Source organism: Podarcis liolepis (assembly GCF_965112155.1).
Source record: "Podarcis liolepis genome assembly, chromosome: 3".
NCBI classification, from domain to species: Eukaryota; Metazoa; Chordata; class Lepidosauria; order Squamata; family Lacertidae; genus Podarcis; species Podarcis liolepis.
The window spans coordinates 55,684,541-55,711,239 of record NC_139557.1 but is presented as its reverse complement, the minus strand read 5'-3'; the positions used below and the strand labels follow the sequence as shown (position 1 = coordinate 55,711,239).

The following is a 26,699-nucleotide window of genomic DNA, read 5'->3' as shown; positions in this document are numbered from 1 at the left end:
AATACAATAAATACCACAGCTTCGTGGCTGTCTGTCCCACTGAAATCAAAATTATTCAGTCTAACTATGTTGTAACTTTAGGTTGAAAAAGTTATTTACTATTCTTTGCCATACTACAATGAATGTAATAGTGGCAGATTTATAAAACTTTCAGTGTTATTTGGAATATGTGATGGATTTAGCACTACTGTGCATAAATCTCCGTATCTTTCTGAATGGCCAGATAGGAGACCTGAGTATTAAGGCAGACTAATTGCCTACAATAAAAATTATATAAAAATTATAAAGTTTTCATTTCTGTACTTCCTATGTTTCTCAGCTCAGTATGGCATTTACATGTGCCCTACATTGAGTTTACAGTATTTCTTCTTGTTGGCCAGTTCACACTTCACAAAACTGACAATGAGAACAGATGGTGTCACTTAAGGATAAACAGCTTAGCCATAAATTAGAAAAGCTGACTTAAAGAAGATCTGCTTATGATATTTGCTGATGTCTTCTTTCTTACATTTCTGCTATCAGCAGGAATGGAGAGCACAAACATTTGTTCATAACCTTCACGCGTCTCATAGTAATTGTGTGTACAAAATATCAATTGATTTCATCTAACAAAATGTATAGACCACTTAATAGAAAATGACAAATCCCTAATTGGTTTACATAAAATGGTGCACAATATTTATCAAAAAAAGACCAATAAAACCAACAGCATTTTAAAACAAGGTGATATACACAATCTCTCTAATATGTTGCCTGATTCTACACAGCTATCACTTATTGAGCCATCTGAAAAATGAGACTCTCACTGTCTACAGCATCATAATTCAGAAATCATTTCTGAGTTTCTTGAAATGTTCCTGGACTGCACTAGTATCTCCATTAGCTGGTCTTTGATGCAATCCTGTTTGTGGGTTGATAGGGTTTAGGGTGTAGGTAGTTTTGTCACTGTAAGGTTTTGCATGGAGTTTTACAGTTCTAGGACAGTTCATCTGAAAGTTTGCCTGATGTGGTGTGATGTTGCTGCCCACCCACACAATACCTTATTTCCCATTTTTTTAAAAAAATAACAGGGAGCTTAAATATTGCACGTCTTTCAAGCACACACCATTTCTCTGAAGACAAAGGGTTGTCACTTTTAAAAGCTACTGCAGGCTTATGAATCTTGGCTCTTGGGAAGACAGTTCCCAAACTCAGAGGAAACCAATCTGGGAAACTGTTGGCGAAGAGATCACACACTAGTCAGCCAGACCCCTGATAGGATCCTGTTGCCTCCTACGTTGTTTGCGAGCACAGATAAGGTGCTAGAGAGCAAATGCTTTTATAAAGATGCAGTGCATTCTGCAGTTAGCGAGCAGTTGAGAGATATGTATATATAATTCCTCTGTGAAAGAGCCAGCAGGCATGAGATACACTGCAGCTTCTGTATGTGGTGTGGTCCTGCAGATCTTGTTTCAAGTTAGAAAACACAAGCTTTAGCAGGATAGGAAAATGAATGGTGACTAAACTATTCTAAACTATAAAACAGTAGATGACAGGGCTGCATCCAGAACTTTGGCATCTCCACCCCACCCCATCACAACTCATAAACTTATCTGATTTCTTTTCTTGTCCTTGCAGAGCTTGCAAGCAAATGCGCATGGCTTGGCCTTGTAGAGCCTTCAGGAGCTGTGGGTAGCTATCATTGGTTTTCAACTGAGGCCTGTTTGGTGGTGGCGGCAGGTCCATTTAGGGAAATGGGCACTGCGCCACCAGCCTCGCCTGCCTTCATACTTGCAACCAGTTGCCCTTGTTGCTCTCAGCAGAGAGGAGAGTGGAAGCTATGGTAAAGTGTAGCACTGCCCTTTATAGGTTCCCTTTCAGAGTACAGCTGCATTTCGCCCAGACCTGTCCATAAAAACTGGGATGTGAACATCAGGTTGTTACATTTAGATCAATAAACAAACTCTGTGCAGCTAATTATGTTTGGTCATTACTGCCCTGGATCGGATTCCACCCCAAGACTGAGGGGAAAGCTATGTGTGCTATTATACTCCCAAATGCCTCATTGCTACATGAACTCTCAAGTGTGAGTCAAACACCAACACACTTTAAGACCAGATAATATTGTAAGCTCCTCTTAAACACTTTACAGACATAGTGGTAGATTAATTAAAAATCAAAAACGAGGATGAATCTAAATAATAATTGTTATGTATTTGTGAGGTGTAGTCCAGTCTTCTAGATGTCCTTTAAATAACCTTTGTATGGCCTGAGCCCTCTGGTGGAAACCAGAGACATACAGAATTCTTTTAAGAGGAAAGCAAACTGCTATCGTTCCCTATTTGCAAAACAATGGAGCAATGCATTAAATGAGTGAAGATTTAGAAATGCTTAGAAGCATTTGGTGGTGGTGTTTAAAATCAAAGCTTTTTACAAACTCCTGGGTTTTGATAATGATAACATTCCCGGGTCTCTGTCAGGGAAGAACTTAGGGGATGGATAAATAAATATATATGGATACTAATACGAATAACTCCACACATGGTTAGAAGTCTCACCACTACCTCTAATTCCTGCTCTCAGCCAAGGTGTTTTGGCTGCAGTCTTCTCTTATATTCCTCTCTGGCTTTGCTTTGACTAGGACACTGCCAAGGCCAGCTGTACCAGACACCCTGCTATTGCAATACCAGGATTTGCACTCAGTAGAAGGAGTCGTCTTATCAAGAGAGCTGAGCCTTGGCATTACGTTTTATTTGAAAGCCTGGCTCCCAGAAAACACACGGTTCCTAGACTGCACAGGAAGGAAGGCAGGGGCCACAATGTATATGAAAAAGCAAATGCTTTCCATGTACAAGGTTCTAGATTCAATCCTTGACCTATCCAGTTAGGGGACTGCTTCACCCTTGCAGAGTATTTCTTCTAGCTGAGAAGTGTACTGCTGTAGGGGAAGAAAAATATGCAAGAGGGATAGGAATACCAGGTAGGCAGCCGTGTTGGTCTGCCGTAGTCGAAACAAAATGAAAAAAAATCCTTCCAGTAGCACCTTAGAGACTAACTACATTTGATATTGGTATGAGCTTTCGTGTGTGCATGCACATGAAAGCTCATACCAATAACAAACTTAGTTGGTCTCTAAGGTGCTACTGGAAGGAATTTTTTTAATATTTTGTTAGGAATACCCTAATGTGTGAAGATTATGCAAATCAGCTGTACACTTGGCAGGGTGCATCTTTGTAGGAAAGATACGCATGAACTGGTCCCTAGATAATCTTGGACAACAGAGCTAGGAAAGGCAGGAAGGGGTCAGGTCAGGGGTGGGGGAACCTGAGTGCTACCTGTTGTCCTAAGCAACCTTCCATGGGTCGCATACCAGTAGTGGGCAGAGCCAGAGGAAAAAGGCAGCAAATGGAACTCTTAATTTTGCCCAGTTGGCTACACACATCTCTCCATCCCCCATCTAAGTAAGAATGAAACATCATCAGAGCTGAAGGACTCATTCCAGCCAGGCAAAAGCATGGGAAAAGGGCACAGAGCAAGGTAGGCGGCTTGGGGAAAGTCGTGAGAACCAGATGGGGAAGTCAGTATAACAAGCAGAGATCCTTACAGCTATCCAGTTCATCTTTCCTGCCCCCCCCCCTTTTAAAGAAACCCTTAAGACAAAGTCACAAAAAACATTTTTTAACACAAAGCTGCCACAAGGAGCCTGTGAACAATGAATTTGAAATATCTAAGCATCTGCAAGTAAACTAGCAAAAAATATTTCCAAATGCAACTTGCAGAGCCCATTTTTAATGAGATGGCAGACCCGAAGCAAACTACTACTGCTAGGCTTAGGTTGTGCTACTATAATATCCACATTATTCAGTGGTGCTTACTGCAGAGTGGGCAGTATATGTACTGATAGTCTAGAAATTCTTCAGAAGATGCTATTATGAAACTAGAGGTGAGTTTGAAAAATGACTCCTAGAAACCTACTGGCCACCTGATCTCAACTGTGCTGTTTTTGTATTAGCAATTTATGGTGGAGAAGAGGTGCATATTTAGGGACTCAGCTCTGTGTTCTAGTCCTGGTAATTTCCCTTGTCCTAATCTGGGGCTAAAGAACCATTTACAGGCACAGTTAAATCCACGAAACAGAAGAGCCCGCTATTTCTCAGTGGCAATTGACTAGCATCACATCTCATCACAATACCACGCACAATCTCTCATTTTTTCAAAACTTATTTTGCCCAGAACAAGTACAGATTTATCCACACAGTTAAAACTGTTCAAAGCAAGGGGTTCTGCAGCATAGGATATGACCCGAGGAAATTAGCTTTTAAATTTAATTAGCTCCCACTTCTGTGTAACATGTCAGAACTAGTTAGCACAGCTACCAACAGGAAAACAACCTCAGACGCCGTGCTTTGTTTTGTTAGGACACTGTCCTACCTTGTCTAGAAATCAGTGCAGTGACCAGTTCTTCTCACTGACAGCCCCCAGCCCACACAGGACAAAACGGATTAAAGTTTAAGTTATTTTTATTAAATTAAAAATGTATGTACACATTGCACAATGTTAGAGTGGAGCACCAATATTGCAGCTGCAGAGAATCGACTGCCTGAAGACTCTACCGCAAAGGCAGCAACGAACAGCTTTCACTCCTCAGCCAAGAGCAAATTTTGTTTTGCTCTAAATCTAATCCAGTGCTTTAAACATTATGGCAGTGAGTTTCCGCTGGTCCTTAAGGTTACAGAAGAGCTGTCATTGCAGTCTGATTTACCGGTTTTAGGCAGTATCTGGGTGTCGAATAGCCCTCATCTGTCAATAAACTGGTTTGGGGCTTCTGATAGCCAGTATTGTAGTCAAGTGTGGGCAAGGCTTTCATTTTTGGCTTGTCATAATCCTTCTGACTTTGCGGTGTTTGATAATCTTCACTCCCCGTTTCAGTCTGGCACAAGGCAGCGAAAGTGCCTGTGGAAAGGGAACATTTATGCGCAGCAGAAGCAGTAGGAATGTTATAGCAGCTCTCTGAAGGAAAAGCGTTTTCTCTTCCTACGTGTCGCTCTATAATAGGAGTGGCGTATTCAGGCTCGTGGTTGGTCAAAGGCAGTGCATAATCGTGCCGATTTGCTCTCTGTGGGCAGTGGTAATGGTTCCCGGTCTCGGCGCTACCTTTTTTCTCATTCTCTGTGTCCATGGGTCTGAAAGTGGATCCCTTTCGGGTTACTGTCCCAGTTCCTATCATGAGAGGCTGTTGATAATCTAGATGGGAAACAGAAAGAATCACATCAGAATCTCAGATCACACCAAATACTGGATGCCACCTTCATTTGCACTGAGCAATCTGATATATTATTTGCCTTCTCCCAGAAAGAAATTGTTATTGTGCCTACAGGAGACAGCTATTTTTTCTGTTATCCCTGAGTCGTCTGACCAAGTCACATTATTTCCCAACTGCAGCAAAGAAAATTCAAGCAAGTACTTTGAATCGAATGTCGGTGGACTGTCAAGGCTATTAATTAACTTGAATAAACTAAAATTAAGCACATTTCCAGGATGCTTCAAATATGTATTTTAAGTTCAAGACAAGAACAAATAGGAAGCATACCGGCTCACGTTTTATGTTTGTGTCAATGGGCATTTTTAATTCCTTATTTGCAATGGCCTATGGCAACGAGCAATAAATATTTATAAGGATCGTAAGATTTTCCTTGGAGTACTCCTGCCTCCATGCACAAATTTTATTAGAGACCATTTGGTTTCCCCCTGCCTTCTCGCCACAAGATCAAACCATCCTTCTCGCTCTACTGACAAACCCAGCCTTCAGTCTATCAAAGGTCAAAAACAGATTCCTACATTAGATCCTTAGTAGAGGAATAGCTATTGATTATACAAGCTGCATGAGCCATGTGCAAAAGAAAGAAAAAAATGTGCACTATAATGTTAGAGTTACTAAGCAAGAAAACATGAACACAATTGTCAAATTTATTCACCATCCTATCTAAAAGAATGGTACCACAAGTTACAGCTAAACTCCGAAAAGCTACTAGTCATGATAGCTATGTTCTGCCCCCACTGTTAGAGGCAGTATGCCTCTGAATAACCATTGCTAGGAATAATAGATAGTCAGGCAAAATCCTCATGTCCAGCTTGCAGGCTTTGCAAAGGCATCTGATTGGCCACTGTGAGAATGGGAGGCTGGGCTAGAGGGGCCTGACTGAGAAATCTCTTCTTAGCATCTTTGATATTGCACATGGGTAACCTGATGAGGAAGAATGTTGGAATGCCAAAGCCATTACTCTACAGGTATCTGGAAGAAGAATGCCAACAGTTTTATGTGAACACACTGGCAGGGCAATAATAGAAATATGATAAATAAATTAAAAAACGGTACAAGTTCTGTTCTGCCAATCAAAGAACAGCCAAGTTCTCCTTATGGATGGACAAACTAAGCCTGTTCTTTACGTTTCTTACGTGCTACATAGGGATTGTTTTCAGAAGACAGTGAAGTTACCTGCCATCTCTCTTGTGACGAGATCTAGCTTTTGTGGCGTATCCTTTTCATTATTATAACTGATGGTGAATTCAGTAGACTGATGTCTGACAAAGGGTTGCTTGATTTGTTTCCAGAAACCTAGAAGTTCAAGTCCTAATATTGTTAAAAATCTCAAATGTGATCCAATATAAAACATTGCATGCACAAAAAAATTAAAACTGTCAATTTGATTCCGAGTGTGTGTTGAAAAGGGTGACATGTTAAAAGAAGCTTGCATTAGCAGAGATCAGTCTATCTATACAGACCACATAGGGCTAAATCCTGGCAACTAGCTTCCCTTCCATCCTGCAGTTGCTTGTGTTCTTCACAAGTCACCCTTGAGAGTTGGAATGAAGGGAGATATTGGGGGTGAGAGCTGCAGTGCGTGTGTCCGTGCGTGAAAAAATCAGCAGAAGCTCATCTAGTAGGGTCACACAAGGGACTCTCGGATCCCAGCAATTTAATATCTGGACGTTCTCTTGGAGTCATGAACACACTTAATTTTAAATCAGCTGCTTTGCTGATCATTTTTGGATCTCCCTCCCCAACAACCCATCTCAATAGCAGTGCACTGTTGAATTTCAAAGCAAAGCTAAATTTGGACTTGCTGAGCATCTCATGGAAACAGGCCCGCAAGGGAGAAGGGAACAAGAGTGTGATATTAAAAAAAAATGATCTAAATCTTTTAATGAAAATGGTTCCACAAAACCCCTTTTCTATTAAGTTATCCCCTGGTAGAGATTGACATGGATAATGGATGTGTGATCCAAGCCATCCAGATTAAGCCACAGCGATTCCAAGGATCAGGAAATACTAAGCACAGGAAACTGTTGCTGGCTGCTGTCAATGACTGCTCCAGTTCCACCCATCCATTACATATATTAAAAGTTCTTGTGCTATTTGTGTGTAAGATCTTTAAGGGGAATTAGTCTCACTACACACAAAGATATTGTTACAACTACATAAACATTTCCCTTTCTCATTATTGTCAGACGATGAACAAAACCACGATTTTTACCACCCACCTGGTTTTCCAGTGTCGTATGAGCCATAAGCGCCTCCTTTCTTTCCTCTCCTATAATGAAGAACAGCAACAATAGCACTTGGCTTCAGTCAGTTCCATTGAGCCAGTGACTGTCAACTCCTATTGACTGTCTAGGCTAGATTTTCAGGCACTGATCTTCACCAACTTTGCTACTAGAGGCACCGGGTGTCCCTTGGAGACGGAGACCTGGGTCTTTATGCTGAACCCTGGATCTACCGCCTCTTTTGAAAACTTAAGAAAATGCTTACAGGTAGCTAGGCACAATGCAAAGCAGAATACTGGTGAGACCCATCCACTCACCATCCTGATTTGCTGAATGAGTTGGGCAAGGAGGTGGGGGGGAGGCAGACAGGTAAACAGACAGATATTATACTGGATAAGGCTTCTTTCAGTTTCCATATATACTTAAGTAGAAATTCCTGCCAGATAGGGCAGAGAGACCAACCCACATAAAACAGATTGATGGCAAGAGCCAGAGTAAATTCATTTCCCTTTGAAAATCAGACTAAATTTGTATAATGTAAATATGCATTAACACAGACATATTTATTTCATGAACTTGTGTTCCAAATCTTTCTAATTACTCAGTAATGCCCCTGACAGATGCCATTGGAATCTACAGACTGTGCCTAAAACAACTAGCGAATCTTTTTTTTTCTGGTGGCCAACTACAAAGACCAAACATACTACAATTTCATCCTTAAGGAAGGATGTTTAGAAATGCAGGCTTAAATGGATTGCAGATTGTATTTAAGCACTTAAAGCAATGAACTACTGATCCAAAAACACCCTAATAGTGGACTGCTTTTCTTTGGGGTGCGACTACAAGACAGTCTTGTAGTTCTTCCTTGTTTTATATTTATAAAATGGTGGGAATGGACTTTGCAACTGGTTACTCGAAAGAGTGACAGAGAGAGAGAGAGAGAGAGAGAGAGAGAGAGAAAGAAAGTACACTGCCCTTGAGCCTTTCGCATAGGTCATCTCTTTCCCAATCAGAAAAGCCCTCAGGTGAGGAATGAATCATTGTGGAAATCTTTCTGCTGTTTTTCATGGAACTTCTTATTTTAGCTCGCTTGTCTATAAAAGTCTAGAAGACTCCTTCTGTGAAGAGAGCCACCCTTTCCCATTCCCTGCAATTCATGGGGACATCAGCTGGGAGAAGGAGCTCATTGGATGAGCAGGAGCACAATGAGGAGCTGGCGAGGGGACTTGAGGAAGCCCAGGCGACAGAATTTGAAATGCTGGTGATTAAGCTTGGGACTTCGTAGTAATAATGCAAATGCAGTTATAGGTTTTGGTCATAGCATTTTTCCTCTTCTGCTGTAAAACCACTGAAGGGAATCATCAGGTGTAGTCCTGTTAGCAGGTAAATCTGCCAGTTACTCTTTAACCTACTAAACAGCTAAGGAAAAGGTAGTTATGTGCCCAAAAACCACCACAGGAATTTTTATGCTTTTCAATTCTGAAGAGGGAAAAGTGAGAGTTACATACTTTCGTACAACAGCATAGATACCAATTCCAGATATCAGGAACAGCAAAAGCACCACTACTACTGGAACGATTATGGTAGTAAGATTCAGTCCTTAAAAAGAAATGAAGATAAAAAGTTACAATATACTGAAAACCCAGCTGAAAAACTAGCTTGAGGGCTGGACTACATATCACATAGTACTGGTATATAGAGGGGAGTATGTAGAACCCAGGAAACAGTGGGACCTAATTCACATTATTGAATCCTGGCTTAACAAGCAAGGATATGCATGACCTCCTTGCACCCTTTGCTCCCATTTCACTCCTCCCTTCACATGATCGGGGGGGGGGGGGGAGGTAGCTGCTGTTAACCATGGCTTCTTGTTACGTACAAGCCAGGAATTATGCACAATTCCAAACAAGCCAAGTTTTGAAAGTCATTAACCACAGTTTCTAGCTTGCATGTAGCAGGAAGCCATGGTTAACTGAGACCTTCTTCTTGGTTTCTTTCCCCATTTGCACAAGGGAAAGAGTGCAGCAAGAGGAATGAGGTTGCATCTGGGTGCAGAAGGCTTGCCCATATCCAGGCTTAACTTATGATTTGATTATGTGTTCCACTTTGTTGAATATCCCTCCGTGTGCTCAGAGCTGCACCCACGTTAGATTGGTATTAAGCATTGGATACCTCTCAAGTTATACGATCAAGCCTTGTATATATCCAGAACACAAGACACTCTTTCTGGTCATTTGGCCCTCATAAAGTAAAAACCATGTAGCAAAGACAGGAATGTGCTCTGCCAACCTCACCTCAATGAATTACATTTTGTTCACAGGCATTTGAAAACTGGGATTCAAAAAGGTGGTTTAGAAATAGGTTCACATTATCACTTCTGAAAAGTTGTCAGAGTCTGTGGTAGGAGTTGTGCTAAGACCTTCACCCTCCATTAAGGGTAGGAAAGGTGTTTCCTACCTAAGCTGCCGCCTTCTGAGGGTATGGGCTCTGTGATGGTTCTGTCTTCTTTTCTAACCGAGACACCTGTGCTTTGACTTGGTCTCTGCCAGAGAGGATGCGTAAGGGAGCTGTTAACTGCAAGGCAAAAGGTGGAACTAAGTGAACCTCAAAACATTTGAAGGGCATTCAGATCCTGCTGCCAATCAAACCTCTCTTTCCCCCCCGAATGGTAAAACGGCTTACCTTGGTTTATGCGACAACCAATAAGTTCCACCTTCAGAGCTATTCTTTTGTTCCAGCTCTGTGGAATAATTCTCACGTAGCGGGCTACTATGGGGGGAATGAAATTATTCCGGACTATGTCTCCATGATTAGAGTTGGCTTTGAATACCTGCCGTTTGAAAGGAAAATGAACCACATTATTTGGTTTAAAGCCAATGAATAACAACTTCTGTGAAATCACAGAGGATAAAAATCAACAGCAGCCTGTGCTGATTCGCTGGGGGATGGCGGGGAAAGACCTCAACCCTCCAGAGTTTAAAGCTCTTCCTCCAATATGTAGGCAGTCCTAAACCGGAGCAGTACAGCAGTAAAAAGAGGGTTTGTGACCAGCTGAGCAGCTAGTTGCGCAACCAGGCTCAACTCCAAACAGTCCAAGGCCATCAAGGAGTAATTAGCTCTTCCTCCTCCTTCAGATTGTGGCAGAGTTTGAGGCTGGGTGCACAGCAAGCTGCAGAGTCAGCACTATACCACTTTAATTCAACCGGTAGAGCCAGTCTCAGCCTGAACAACTGAAGGGAAGGCTTTAGCCCTGTACAATTCTAGCACAATTCTCTCCCCCCCCCCAACAACAATGTGGAATACAGCGCTTTTGAAGTATCTGTGCAGATGGATTTCCCATTTTGTGCAATGCAGCTAACTTAGTAATAAAAAAATATATATCCAAAACGAGTATATGATGGTAGGAGATAACAACTTCTCCAGATTTGATCTCTAACTTGCCCTTTGTATTTAGGGGCAAAAAAGTAAGTTTCTCTCACTAAGCTGCAAGCAAACTGAGACTTTTATCAGAGTTTGCTTTATCTCCTACTGATAAAGGCTGAGCTTCTCCAATTCCTATTGTAGGTCAAATGAGCAGGAGTCCATGCCTTTTCTAGACTGATTCATGGAGCTGAAAAAGGGCATAGGAATGTAGATGTGCTCTTGAAAACACAACCCACATTTAAAGTGCATCACCTCTGTAAAGAATCATGGGAACTGTAGTTTAACCTTGACAGAGCTACAATTCCCAGCACCCTTAAGCTACAGTTCCCAGGATTCTTTGTGGGGGCAGGTGTGCTTTAAATGTTTGCCGTGCACACCATCACAGAGCAAACCTTGGAAGTAATTCCAACTGCTTTCAATGACCCTTAGTTTATTGTATGGTGTGCTCAGGATTGCAGCCTAAATATTCTGTATATATCCCTGCCACACCTTATCAGATCCTTGTGCAATTACAGCCTTGTGCTAGAAACCAGAAAAGTCCCACTTTCAAGACAAGGGGAGAAGGGGAAATAAAATGGAAGATTTCTAACACTTAAAAGTTATAAACATAGATTGAAAAAAGCTGCTCCACCACAAGCAGTAGTTTCACAGAAAATACTTCTCAAATAATGTTAAAGTATATGCAAAATCAGCTCACAATACAAGCAGCTCTTCCCCACCCCCACACCGTAGGTTGTGAGTGAAGATTTTAAAAATACAAATTGTTATCTACTGGAGGGCAAATAACAGTCTAAGATTTGAGGGGCAAGAAACTGTTGCATCACATATAGGTCTCCCTGAAAACAATCCGATTTGCTTCCCCCACAGTGAAATTTGAAGAAGGAAGAAGGCTCTGTCTGTGGGGTGGGTGGGGGTATGTATATGCAAAAGCATATTTTACTGTACCTATAAAAAAAGAGAATGGCAAAGAGGGCACTTTAGTACACTGTCATGCTTCTTCTCATAGACCAAATACAGTAGTACCTTGGGTTAAGTACTTAATTCGTTCCGGAGGTCCGTTCTTAACCTGAACCTGTTCTTAACCTGAAGCACCACTTTAGCTAATGGGGCCTCCTGCTGCCGCTGTGCCGCCGGAGCCCGATTTCTGTTCTTATCCTGAAGCAAAGTTCTTAACCTGAAGCACTATTTCTGGGTTAGCAGTGTGTGTAACCTGAAGCGTATGCAACCCGAGGTACCACTGTAATATTTTTTCCTGCCAAACTGCTCATCCAGCTTCCTCTAGTGAAGAGGAATCTCTAGCTTCCTTACAAATGTTTTCAAATGAAATCATTTCTCCATGGCGAAACTAGACTGGAGCCTTCCTAATGTAAGGGACAGGGCAAATTACCCAAGCCACAACTAAGCCTCGACAGCACCCTGTGTGCAATGAGGGTGCTGAAAACCCACTGGAGTAAACAAGATTTGAGTATAACAGTTCAATAGATCCAGCTGTCTGAAAAAGATGGAAGATGGAAGTTGGGCTACAGGAGAACACCCCCCCCCACCGCCGGGCAACCACCATTTCCCCCTTGCCCTTTATCTCCCCACTTCCCCAGTTACCTTTTCTTGATTGCTTAGGATTCCTTTGTAAGTCCTCCATTTTGAGTTGTTATTTTTATAGTTGACAATAAACGTCTTAACGTAATAGTTAAAGTTGAGCATTGTGGACCCTGTGGTTCTAATTCCTTGTAATGAAAGAAAAAGTAAACAAAAGGGATCCGTTTTGGTCTGTTGGTTAATAATAGTAAAATAAGCATACATTTCCTTCAAACAATAATCACTCATTTATATCTGCAGCAAAATTAAGAAATGTCACCACCTGAAAACCTTTCATTTTCTACTATATTATTTGTAAAGGCATCCTCAAATGTACATGCTAGGGCTCTCCCACTGTCAATAGCAATAGGGGAAAGGCTCTCCTGCACTTGTGAAGCTCATCTGGAGCATCACACTTGCGCAGGCTGTGGATTGCAGGAATCATTTTTACAGGCAAGTGTCTCTAGTGAGCACACCACAATCTACAAAACCGATAATGAAAACTAATTAGTATTTGAACAGACGTGCCCTCCCCTCCTTTGGCATTGGCAATTTGTCCAGCAAAACTGCAAAAGCATGCCAGCAACATGGACTCAAGAAATGGTTGAAAATGGGACAAAAAGGAAACGGGGTGGTTAGGTCAGACTCAGTTATGTCCATAGAAGAAGTGGGATGCTTATAGGTCTGCTGGAGTAGAAGTGAGGCCACATCCCACCCCTCTTTGACCACTGAATAGCTACCATGTGACGGGTGAATCAGATTCAGGTAAGCTGCTGAGTGGGATCTCAGCAAATAATAATAATAATAATAATAATAATAATAATAATAATAATAATAATAATAATAATAATAAAAAATACAGGCCTCCAGCTAATTACACAGGAGTTTCTGTAATGTGGAAAGGGTCCCCATATCCAAGTGTGCAATGGCTCATCTGAAATTGGGTTACAAATTATAATTACATTCAACACTTATCCTGCAATTGTGTGTGTGGTTTTTCTTATTCAAAAGCAAGCAAAGGGAACCCAATCCAAAACATGACTGAGGTACAAAGAGCCATGCCACCCTCCCCACAAAAGGTTCAGACCCCTTTCAGCAGCTACTGATAATAAAAAAGAAACTTTAAAATCCCTTGGTGTTATTAGGAGGTGTGTGTGAGAAAGGGGGAGGGAGTCTTGGGGAGCATCACAGTTGGGAAGGAAAAGATTAAACCTAATCCTAATCCACGTCACCCCCTATGCACAAAAGAAAAGAGCACATGCACAGCTGCAGCCTGCAGCTTATGTAGTAAAAACACAATGCATAGTTTCATCAAATCCAGACTAGAACTACACTCTCATCACCAATCATGGTAACGGTGAATGTTGTCCCTAGCTGTTGGATATCGGCAGAAGATTTGAGATGTGGAACAATGGGAGGTGGTGGGGCACATGTGAGAGTGTGTAAGGCACGGCATGGGCAGATGTGATTGCATTTGTGTAAGCATGGCTCTTTGTGTGAATAGTGGCAAAAGTATGGTTTCAAAGCGTTTCCAGAACCATTTTCAGGATGGGACTAAGTGTCCTTTATCAGGGCCCTGCAAATAAATTCTCACCCAGTGTTGTGCAACCTGTTATCTGGGTGCAGCAATTGGTGCCCTACTCCCTTGCCCCCAGCCTTAAGCTATTATTTACAAGAACAGCAAGTCCTAGACTTCCAGCATAGTATGGCAGGCGGAAGGGAAAACATCTAAGGTGCTCCTGATAAGATCAAATTGTGGGATATATGAGAAGAATGGAGCCTCATTGACAACCCAGAAGCCACAAAGGATTCATATATATTTAGTTTTGTTTGTCTAAAAGCTTTAGAAGAACACAATTATAACCAACGACAAGATTCCAAAAAGACGATAGAAGATGCAAGTATGAGGAATTCCTTTCTGCATTTCAATGATAAAGGCTTATTAGCTGTTGATAAGAAGAGGACCCCAGCCCCATTGGGCCTTCTGCAATTTATCGAACCATAAAACATTTCCCATTTGGTTACTGGAAAGGCATATTGCTCCTGAATTGCGGCTGTGTGGGCAGTAAAATTTGGCCTAAAGGCCTTTGGGGGGGTGTATTTCAATTGGTCTTTGCTAGTTTTAACTACTCAATGTTGTAAGTACCTACATTTTACTCAGAGTAGACTCATTGTAATTCATGTTCCTAAGTAAGCAATGTCCATTAATTTCAACAGGTCTACTCCAAGTAGGATTAACATTGGCTACAACCCTTAATTGTTGTTGTTTTTTGGCAGAAAGTAATTATTGCAGTGTTACGAGACATATATACATTTGTAAATAGCCCTTGATCGGAGTACTATTTGAAACCTCACTTAAAACCTGAGGAAATCTAGCTTACAAGAACAGTAAAGCAAGCTGCATAGGGTCACAACCGATAACTGAATGACACTAAACTCAAATCTAACTTAAGAGACGTACTCTTGCTATGACAGACAACTGACCTGTTATTCTTCTCCTTTCTCCCAGGTCAATTTCTAGCCACTGCCGAGAGTTGCTCTGGTTTGCTGCCCAGGAAGGCCCTTGGACTTTGAGCCAGGCCCTAACAGGAGACCACGGAACCACCTCCCCAATGTCATTGGTTTCATCCCAGAATGATGACGCCGTGATCTGGCCATTGGATGTATTTCGTCCTTCTAGGTTCAGTGATTGATTGCAACCTTCCAAAGTGAAAAAAGGGAGAAAAGTGTATTTTCAGATAACGGTATTAACTATGACTATAATCAACAACCTAGAAGACTTGATTAATTTTCCCCCAAATATCATTAAGAGTTTCTGAAAATGCTTTCTTTTTCTACCCACCCATGAGACCTAGCCTAACTCCTGTAAACAAAATAATTTGATCTTTAAAGATGTTATAATAACTTGTTTTTAATATTTGATTTTATCATTATTATTTTTAAATGAATATTTTAGATAGGTTCTTTGTAAACTACTTGGAGATCGCCTGTAAAGTAAGTGGTATATACATTCTCCGTTAACAAGCAAACAAAATAGTTCATTGTATTCGGCCCCATATTGTATTTATTTTAATTGGAGAGTGCTTTGGCTTTTCCTGGATTATGCATTAATAATGTCTAAAATGAACAAAAAAATAGCCTTACCATTTGAGTTAAAAATAATCCGCTTATCTGACAGAGAGCCACTGTAAGAAAAAGAGATGACATTATCATTTTGATTAGCTACTCATGTACAAGAAATTTTAAGCTGAAATAGTTCTGCTTTATTCTTACCCTGCCTTTTGATCCTACAACTTGATGCACCAAAATAAATACTTTAAAGTACTATACAGTTCAGGGATTGGTCCTGGATCATCTAACTCTGGCGAACAATGACCAGACCATTAGGGAGCCTCATCTAAGGTGCTCTGGGGTTTCTCAAAACAGAGCAGGATGTAAGTACAGTATAACAAGAAGCAGTTGACTTGTGCTTAACCCCCCACTTGAAATCAACCAGGCTTCAATACATTGAACTCTGGCTTGAATGTGTCCCATTATTTTCTGTGGGAAGGGGACATGCAACTTACATGTTTTTGGAGCTTTTTAGTACAATATGTGAACTCTGGGAGCCATATGAATATCGGGGGGGGGGGGACAAGGATACAGTTGCAATTTTATCATAAGCCTGCATAACTCAGTGCACTTTAAATCTAAACAGCTCTCAGTTTATTAACTCAAAACACCCAAAGAGAATAGATAGTGCCTGTCACTATTAACAGTACCTAAAATGAAATCAATTGTGCAATTGAGCTCCCCCACCTCTCCTCCCTCCCCCTCGCCCACATCTTCCCCGAATCTGCTCTGGAGGGTTCGGGTCGCCCCTAGAACAGATTTATGGGGTACACAAAGGCAGAAGGCAGAATGAAGTATCATCGTGCAAGTGGATGGATCATGCAAGTATCATTGTGCAGATGGATCACTTTAACTGGATACCACCCATTGTTTTTCTAATTTGATCCAAAGGGAAATTATGGGGAAATTATGGGTAATGGAAGAGTTCCTGGTTTGTTTGCCTACTCATGTGAAGGGAGGATGAAAGCAGCTGTATGCACAATGCCTGTTCACATCTTGGCTGATTAAGTGAAAATATGATGCTCCAAACATGGCCATTTCAGTACATAGTTCAGACAAAACAATGGTTAACAAGAGTTTCCGACTCACACGAAGGACTGAAGGGGCTCTGTGTGCAGGAAAAAGGCTTGTGTGTATCATGGCTGACTAGCACACACATTATGCATGAACACAACCAATACTTACTCCTGAGAAAGGATGCCATTGGCTAGGATTCCTTGATACCGGCTCGTTCCTTTCAGTTTAATCACACTAATCTGACCACCCAGTTCGTCTGCAATTACTCCAGCGTGTATGGCAGATTTGCACAATAAGGAAGTCTTAGGTGCAGAAATCAAGTGAAAAGTAAGGCAAGATTTTAGTATTCAAACAAACTCACAGTCAACACAACAAAACAAAACGAAGAAACGTGGTGCCCTAAAAAAATTCAAGTCAAAAATGCAAAAGGAAGTAGCAATTTTCTGTATGCTAAATTACCTAAGTTAAATGTGAAAACATGCTGAAGAGACTTAAGACAAATCTACCTGTTGGACAAATATATTCTAAGGTTAATATTTTACAGTGTAGTAATCCTCCCACACACATGCTTCCTCAGAAAATAATTAACTGAGTGTCATTTCCACATCATATATGCAGAAGAGTAAAACAACATGCTGAAGATATTATACTATATGCAGGGCAAGGCTGAGGAAAATGTTCCTAAATTTGATTATTGCTATTAAAAGCAGATCAGCTACGCCCATTTTGCAAACTGAACAACAATAAGTTGTACCTGAAGAACTATACTTATTATACTGTGACCTGAACAAAAATAAATGGCTGAGTTTACAAGTCCACATGAAATGTGCATGTATGAAATGCATATGCACATATAATCTCTATACTTTGTAATTATGATTGCACAGTAGTAGAATAAATGATTTTCTAGCCAACATCTTCAACGAACTGAGGTAACCTAAGAATAATTTACTAGTTCTTCCAGTTCTCAAGTCTTCAGCAAAATGCACTAACCTTCACTGTGCACAACTGGTTGTTCTACTGGTCTTTGAGCCCAGCATTAAACTTTTAGGTTGTGCTTATCTGCAATAAAAAATTCTTCAGAAAGCAATGCTGTCATATCTCTGCCTTTCTGTAGACCAGCGTTTGCTAGCCTGGTGCCCACCAAATGTTTTGGACAAGAACTCTCATTGGCCCCAGATAGACCGGCCAATAGTCAGGGTTGATGGGAGTTGCAGTTCAAAACATCTGGAGGGCAGGAGGTTTGGGAAGGCTGTGCTAGACCTTTCCTTTATCCCATGTACTTACATCTCTGTAGCCTTCCACTATATTCCCAGAAATATCACCTGCTATGTCTCTGCAACCAGCTGGACAGTACCTGCTGCCATGGAGAAAAGACAGGATTTTGTTGTGACTGGTGTAACGTATAATGCTCACACACATGCACTTTGTAAAGCAAACAGTGTAAAGATAAAGGTTTTTCTTCTTCTAAATTCTAGCATATTAATGTGCTCCAAATGGCACAGGTAGCCACATAAACAGCAATGGAAATGAATTTTGTTCTGCTTAGTTCCTTCTACCATTTTACACGCTCAGGGAACAATAGTGATTGAAGGAAAGATAACACAGCACAACTACATTTTGCACAAAGCTGTTCACACCTTGAGCAACTGGCTTACATGCCATTACTCTTTAAACTTACTGCAAAGGATATTTATTCAGGAGAACTTAGAAACAATTTAAACTGACATGGATCAGCTTTCAATCCTCCAGCCTGATCCTGCAAGATGCTTAGAGCTTTAAAACCCCAACTCCCCAAGACAGGAGTATTCAGTACCCAAAGCACTGCCCTAATTTCCCTTGGCATTACTGGTTATGCTACAGATAACGGCTGTTCAGTGGTCTGAAGCTGCATTCCTTAATTACTCTGGAATGCAAAGTCTCTCTCCCAAGGAAGACTTCATTGCCTCTCCCATGTAAGTAGATAATCACAGATTTAGATACCTCCGAGTATCTTCAGAAAAACACATTCCTGCGGTTGGCAACAGGGTTCCAAACGCAGCACAAACGGTCATGGACTGTATCCGGCTACAGCTGTAAGTATGTTAATAGCAAGATGCAACATGACAACCAGAGTGTATCGCCACCAAAACCTATATTTACCTGAATTCATTCTCCACGTGGTGGTTTGCTCTCTCCAGACATGTGATTAGATCTGCGAAAGGTTAAAAAAAAAGCTATTTGGGAATCACACAGAGAAGATGTGGATAGTCAATTTCAGCTGAACTGTTGTTTTCTCAAACCTCCCTCAGCAGCCACAGCACCTCTTCAGTGTTTCCTTCTGCCAGAGACCTTCTGCTCCCGGCTCCCCCCCCACCTGCCCAATTTGTTCATCTGGATACACATGTTCCAGAATCTGCCCTCAAAGCAACAACTTCATTGAGAGATCAGTCACATCCTACTACATCCTGAAGCAATGGCCAAGTGAGGGTGGTAGAAAGAATTCCAACAGACATTTTTGGAATATTTTTGTACAGTGAGGATTTTGTTCCAAGGCAAGAGGCCTAAAGCAAAAAGATTTCAGTCCGAGCGATGCTTCTCAACTACCATGAAAAAAAGATTTCTCTTTATGGAACTGAATCAAAACTTTGTCTGAAGAGAAGTCTCGGTTTATATCAGCTGATGCTCAAATACCTGGAGAAGATGAAGAAGCCCAGGGATACTAAGGCCTAACCAATGAGAAATGAGCCAATGGGATCAAAATTAGGATTCCCAGTTCTATATGGCGACCAATGCACTTAGATGTTCAGGTGCATGAAAGAGCCATCTTCCATCTGTGCCATCTATCAGATGAATTATCATATTACAGTGGTACCTCTGGATACGTACTTAACCAGAGGTCCGTTCTTAACCTGAAACTGTTCTTAACCTGAAGCACCACTTTAGCTAATGGGGCCTCCTGCTGCTGCTGTGCCGCCGCTGCACGATTTCTGTCCTCATCCTGCAGCAAAGTTCTTAACCTGAGGTACTATTTCTGGGTTAGCGGTGTCTGTAACCTGAAGCATATGTAGCCTGAAGCGTATGTAACCCGAGGTACCACTGTATTGAAATAGTATCCAGACCTTGATTTCTATTAGAGGGAAAACAAGCGGGTCAAGCAGTTGGCTAAGGGGCCAAACCTATAAAACCAGTTTGAACTACTTAGAAAACTTAAGCACATTCATCTAGGCCAGGTGCTTTTCTAAAACATTTGCTGGTAATACCAGACAGGGTATTACCTTCCACTTCCACAGCAGACAAGGCAAAGAGGCAACCAGGTAAGATGCTGGGGCGAGAGAATAATTGCACTCATCCCTGACAAATCTGCTCCGAAAAGGGCAGAAGAGTGGGGCAGGGAGAGAGGGAGGGAGGCTGGATGGAACGTAGCACCAACCCAAAATCATTAGTCCACGATGATGTGCAGAATTGAACTTTACCTGGATGATCGCTACTAGCAAAGGACAACAGGAAGCCTCTTCCAGACACATGGGACCTGCTCTCAAAGTGAATGGTTGCTTCATTAGAATCTAAGATGATTTCTTCTGGGACAGGCACATTCCCACAGTAGGGTCCTAAATGCAGAACAAATAGTATTTGAAATCATGTTTGTGGCCTAGAAACAATAAAGCATACAAATGTATTCATCGTCTACGGTGCATTCTTCTATCCATGTGCATAATTAATTGATTTTTGTTTGTAATCTTTGAAGTTACTCAGACCACCAAATTCTTGCAATTCTGTGTTCAGTAGAAGATAAAAGCTGGCATTAACATTTCAAATTGTTTTAGCTTGGTAGACGGCTGGGGCTCCCTAGCCTTTGAAGCACAGCATTCTTAAAGTGCAGCAATCCATTACAGAAAGAGTACAACAATCAAAGGCAACTGAATATTGCATATACTCAGCAAGATAGCATCACCAGGTACAAGTTTTAAATGCAATCACAACACAGGGGGAAACCAAACACATTTTTCTTGAGATGGCACATTGTAATAAAGGCATATAAAAAGAATTCTATATTTGAATACTTAACTGTTCATTCTCAATTTTTAAAAAAGAAATCATATTGTTTTCTTAAGATTCCCATCTACCCATCAAAATTTAGGGAAACAATCTATTAGAAGTCAACCTGGAACCAGTTTTACTTTTTCACATGAATTATTAGCTATAAAGCACCTTTATAGTTAACTTCTAAAACCAATCAGCCAAAAAAGGCATTACATTTGAAATTATTTCATTAACTGATTTTTAAATTTAAGCTGATATTTTTAATTTAATTTTCATTTAATTAAATTTTAATTTAAGCTGATATTAATTGATTTTTTAATTTAAGCTATATTACAATTTTACAAAAGAGAGGAAACATTACATGAAGAATGATGCTTAGCTCTTGACCACACTACGCTATATACCGTATTTTTCGCTCTATAACACGCAGTTTTTTCCTCCTAGAAAGTAAGGGGAAATGTCTGTGCGTGTTATGGAGCGAATGCCTACGGATGGCAGGGGAATCCGCTGCAGTTGTGAGCAGTCCGTGGCTCTCTTTGAAACTGCAAAGCGGGTGTAAGCGGCTCCTGTCAGCGAGCCGAGCCGGGTAGGAGGGAGAGAAGCAGAGCGGGGTTGGCTGCTTCAAAAAAAAACCCGTGCTCTCTGTCCCTGCCTGCAGTTTTTTGCTGTCCGATTTTGGATCAGCCACTGTAGGGGCTGTGTGTGTGTGTGCTTGAGCTATCGTTCTCCTCCTCCTCCTTTCTGTTCACTCTCACAGCACCCCAGCGCTCTCCTGCGACTTTAGGATTGATACTCTGTGTGTCTGTGTGTGTGAGAGGCATCGTTCTCCTTCTCTTCCTTCCCCTTCACTCTCCCAGTGCCCCTGCGCTCTCCTGCGACTATAGGATTGATACTCTGTGTGTGTGTGTGTGTGTGTGTGTGTGTGTGTGTGTGGGATCGTTCTCCTTCTCTTGCTTCCCACTCCCAGCACCTGCGCTCTCCTGCGACTATAGGATTGATACTGTGTGTGTGAGAGAGAGAGGGGGGGGGATCGTTCTCCTTCTCTTGCTTCCCACTCCCAGCCCCTGCGCTCTCCTGCGACTATAGGATTGATACTGTGTGTGTGTGAGAGAGAGGGGGGGGGATCGTTCTCCTTCTCTTGCTTCCCACTCCCAGCCCCTGCGCTCTCCTGCGACTATAGGATTGATACTGTGAGAGAGAGAGGGGGGGGGAGAGATCGTTCTCCTTCTCTTGCTTCCCACTCCCAGCCCCTGCGCTCTCCTGCGACTATAGGATTGATACTGTGAGAGAGAGGGGGGGGGGAGAGATCGTTCTCCTTCTCTTGCTTCCCACTCCCAGCCCCTGCGCTCTCCTGCGACTATAGGATTGATACTGTGAGAGAGAGGGGGGGGGGAGAGATCGTTCTCCTTCTCTTGCTTCCCAGCCCCTGCCTCTCTTGCGACTATAGGATTGATACTGTGTGTGTGTGAGAGAGAGAGGGGGGGGATCGTTCTCCTTCTCTTGCTTCCCACTCCCAGCCCCTGCGCTCTCCTGCGACTATAGGATTGATACTGTGTGTGTGAGAGAGGGGGGGGGGGATCGTTCTCCTTCTCTTGCTTCCCACTCCCAGCCCCTGCGCTCTCCTGCGACTATAGGATTGATACTGTGAGAGAGAGGGGGGGGGGAGAGATCGTTCTCCTTCTCTTGCTTCCCACTCCCAGCCCCTGCGCTCTCCTGCGACTATAGGATTGATACTGTGTGTGTGTGAGAGAGAGGGGGGGGATCGTTCTCCTTCTCTTGCTTCCCACTCCCAGCCCCTGCGCTCTCCTGCGACTATAGGATTGATACTGTGAGAGAGAGAGGGGGGGAGAGATCGTTCTCCTTCTCTTGCTTCCCACTCCCAGCCCCTGCGCTCTCCTGCGACTATAGGATTGATACTGTGAGAGAGGGGGGGGGGGAGAGATCGTTCTCCTTCTCTTGCTTCCCAGCCCCTGCCTCTCTTGCGACTATAGGATTGATACTGTGTGTGTGTGTGAGAGAGAGGGGGGGGGATTGTTCTCCTTCTCTTGCTTCCCACTCCCAGCCCCTGCGCTCTCCTGCGACTATAGGATACTGTGTGTGTGTGAGAGAGAGAGGGGGGGGGAATCGTTCTCCTTCTCTTGCTTCCCACTCCCAGCGCCCCTGCCTCTCCTGCGACTTTAGGATTGATACTCTGTGTGTCTGTGTGTGTGAGAGGGATTGTTCTCCTCCTCCTGCTTCCTGTTCACTCCCCCAGCGCCCCTGCGACTTCAGGGCGACTTTAGCATGGATCCACATGGATCCTCAGGATTTTTGCATTGGGCTACCCCAAACTCACCGTCAGATCACATGTCTGTGGCCACAGCATGAACCACAAAAATCATACACCCACTGTTTTTTCTTGTTTTCCTCCTCTAAAAACTACGTGCGTGTTATGGTCTGGTGCGTGTTATAGAGCGAAAAATACGGTACATTCCATCAGTTACCATTTGTCATACATCGCAAGGAAAATAAAATGGCTCAAGTCCAGCTGAGTCCAGCTCTGATGCATGACAGCCAGACCGTCCTTGCCGCCAGCTGAGTAGTTTGGCAATGGAGGCCCCGAGAAACAGACAAAGTCAACACAGATGGACTCTTGCCATCATTTAAATATGTGAGCACCACGCTGAACTCTGGTAATTTCTTTTTCTTGCTTGGGTGGAGATAGAGAGGTGTGAGTGAGAGTGTGCAGAAACCCCTTACTGACCCTCAACCATCAGATCCATCTCCCCACATAGGGCTTCTTAACCAAATGATTTCAAATTTAACTACAGGGAGGAAAAATTATTTGTTAGCCAAGCAAGGATAGATCACTTCTGTTAATTCTTAAATATGTCATGCCATGTGCCACACGAGCTGGCGGGGGGGGGGGGATACTGTTTTATAATTTGGAGATCATTGCACCTAACCTTCCCACCCACTCCCACATTTTCCCACAAGATTTGCCTCCACATATTTTCCCACAGATATATTTCTGCTGTCTCTTGCTTACGTTTCTCAATGACCTGTCTATTGCTCAGATGTAATTAAGACTGCTGACTCAACCTATGGCTGACTGGTCTGGGGCTTTCAAAGCAGCATACCTGTCCAAATGACGATGAGAACCTATGCTAAAAGTCTAGATGCATGCATGAGAGAGAGACAGGTCAGCAGAAAGTCTCAAGGCCTTAAAAAAAGTGTGGGTGGGTGTGTAGACTCTTAAGAGAAAAGAACAAGTGGGACGGAACAGGAAATGTTGTTTGGTGCTTTACAGCAGGGAAGGGCAGACATCATGCCTGCAGGATCTACTTTTGAATTTTAAAAGAATTCCAAGATCCACCAGTCGAAGAACTAGAGAACTTTGAGTACTAGGGTTGAACTCAGTTGTTCTACACAAAAACATGCTCCCCTCCCCTGGCCTTCTTCGTTTCAGCCGTATAACTTAGGGTGGAAGGAAGAGACATTTTGTCGTTGTTATTGTTAAACAATTTGGAGTCAGAAACACATGTTGATCTACTATGAATCACTCAGAGATCAAACAGTAGATCTTCATCTACCTTTCCACCCACTCCTGCTCTACAGAATACAGACATAATGGTAAAAGTAACCAGCTTCTAAATAATTAAGTACAAAACATAGGAATAGGTATAGTAACGCCATAAAGAATAAATCTTATTAAATCTATTTTTTGTTGTTTTTAATACCATATATATATTTATTACATGTGTTATAAAACACATTGCAACTTAAGTGAAAGGCAATCCGTAAGTTAGTTTTTAACAATATAACAACAACATTACCTTGAACATTACCTTAAAACAGGACTAGTTAACCTGTTGCCCTCCAAATTCCATTAGCCCCATCCAACATGGCAAATGGTTAGACCTGGAATCCCACATCATCTGGATGTCTACATGTTAAGCACCTGTGCATGACCATACCAAATCACATTAGCTGGGTGGGGAAAGTGCCCTTCCAGCCTTGAGCATCCAATGCTCAAGAACAAATCTTAAATAGGACTGGTTTCAGGGTACCTTTTCTTACTTTGCTCAACAATGAGTTAATTCGAGCTCTAAGTATTTTAATGAATCCAGTCTTACTGGTACATCGTTACATACCATGCACTGTTGTAGAACTGTGGATGCTAAGATAGTTAGATTCACATTGCTGGGATTCAATATCCAAGTCTCCAATTTTCAAGATCAGACGTTTCCCCTGGGGCACCTGAATTCTCCTCTCACAGGTAGTGTAGTTGGGGTAGGTCCCCGGATAGTTCTTAGACACCAGTGTTCCACTGTCTTGATAGATTATCATAGGCCCACATCCATCTCCTGGGGAGGACACAGAAAGGGGGCAATTAAGAAACCATCAAAGCTTTCACCAATAGGCACATACCTACTTCAAATCACTACACTATTTCAAAATGTAAGCCCTCCTTATTTTATTTTTTTCCATTTTAAAATTTAAAGCAGGTTCTCAATAAACTCTCGGAAACAGGTCAGACTGAACGGGGGGTGGTACGTGGGCCCCCAATTCAGAAATTACCAAATTTCTGTGTGACTCACACTTAATGTTTACCATGGAAACCCATCATGTACCAAACTTATTTAAATGCTCCTGTTCTGCCTTACAGTGGGGCAGGATCAGGAATACAGACCTTCTTGCTCAAACAGGTCACTCAACTATCTTTTGGGTGAGCTCTCTCACCGCAGGATAACATGATCTTCTGTATCATCAGGATAAAGGGAAAGGAAGGTTCACCTCATCTTGTTGAAGGGTCAAATGCAGGTGAGCAGCAGAAGGTGTGGTAAAATGTTCATCTGCACCAAGTGACTGCTCTCACTCTGGTAGACATAATGTCCTCACACAGACTCTGCAAAACACTGTGCTCCTTATACAGAAAAGTAGGGGATCTTGTCTTCTTCCTCTCCACACAGACATTCCATTCCATTAGAACAGGGGTAAGGAACCTAAGAACCAGCGGCCAAATGCAACCCCCCAGACCACTCTATCCAGCCTTCGAGACTCTGTGCAGGTCACACCCCTTTCCTCACGACCACTTCTGTCGCTCCACCCACTTTTTTCATGTGGAACCACCTACCACCAGCATGTGACCCTAGGAGGTTGCTCATGAAGGAATTATGTTCTTGGGCCTCTGCACTAGCGTGACACAGAAATCAGAAAACACAAGAAAGTGGGATTACCTCTGTCTGGTTTACACAAAGGCATGATTTCGCACAAGCGCTATACAGTGCTTACATTCTGACCCATGGGATTATTATTTTTTGCCTAGAAGAAAATGGTTTAGGAGGAAATGATCCTGACATTAACAGTGAATGACCTAAGCTGGGAGCCTCTTCCCTCCACCTACATGTAGCCTTGGGCTTCATTACTGGCAGATGTTCCCTTTTGTATTCTGAAACAGGATGATGGTGAATTGTCATACTGCCTGCACAGTCCCCTGATAGTTGTGCACAGCACATCTGAAAAAGCAATTGCATTCAGAAGTAACAGAATGATTTCTGGGGGAGGGTAGCTTTATTTATCAAGCTTCTCCTCCCCCTCTTCACTCATCCCTTTACAAATACAGCAACTAAGTTAAAAGTCCACCAGTCTCATAAATCTGGGAAGAGCTTCCTTAAGAGCCAACATAAAGCACAATCCTATACACATCTAATCAAAAGTAAGTTCGAACGAGTCCAATGTGGCTTACTCCCAGGTAAGTGTACAGAACTGCAGCCTTCAGCATACAGTAAAAATATTCTGAGTAAATAGGCGCAAGACTTTCTGAAAATTGCCTCCTTGGTTCCAGAGTGAAACACCTTTCGCAGTTCTATAGAACGGTATCTGTGTGAAGAGTATATAGTATTCTTCAACAGCCTTCTCAAATCTAGTGCCCATTGGTCATGCTGGCTGAGGCTGATGGGTAGTATGAGCTGTATTTATTTATTAACATGTAGACCAGGGTGGATTTGATTTAAATCGAATCGATTTGAATCACGATTTAAATC

The 26,699-nt window shown here is 42.3% G+C and overlaps 1 protein-coding gene across 4 annotated transcripts in view; it reads right to left on the bottom strand.

The window, feature by feature from the left end:
- Positions 1–4,481: 4,481 nt before the first annotated feature.
- DCBLD1 (discoidin, CUB and LCCL domain containing 1) overlaps positions 4,482–26,699 on the bottom strand; it is a 31,468-nt gene continuing 9,250 nt past the window's right edge. Inside the window, exons 2-15 of one of the 4 annotated variants that reach the window (XM_083497784.1) lie at positions 24,807–25,019; positions 20,106–20,240; positions 18,793–18,844; positions 17,938–18,010; positions 16,819–16,952; positions 15,667–15,707; positions 15,007–15,222; positions 12,547–12,671; positions 10,207–10,354; positions 9,982–10,098; positions 9,033–9,123; positions 7,522–7,571; positions 6,476–6,595; positions 4,482–5,223 (exon numbers count right to left, since the gene is read on the bottom strand). In XM_083497784.1, coding sequence (XP_083353910.1) covers positions 4,709–5,223; positions 6,476–6,595; positions 7,522–7,571; positions 9,033–9,123; positions 9,982–10,098; positions 10,207–10,354; positions 12,547–12,671; positions 15,007–15,222; positions 15,667–15,707; positions 16,819–16,952; positions 17,938–18,010; positions 18,793–18,844; positions 20,106–20,240; positions 24,807–25,019 — 2,030 coding nt within the window. In that variant the 3' untranslated portion in view covers positions 4,482–4,708. Of the gene's footprint in view, positions 5,224–6,475; positions 6,611–7,521; positions 7,572–9,032; positions 9,124–9,981; positions 10,099–10,206; positions 10,355–12,546; positions 12,672–15,006; positions 15,223–15,666; positions 15,708–16,818; positions 16,953–17,937; positions 18,011–18,792; positions 18,845–20,105; positions 20,241–24,806; positions 25,020–26,699 lie in introns of all 4 variants that reach the window. The other 3 variants (XM_083497783.1, XM_083497786.1, XM_083497785.1) reach the window with 3 other exon arrangements.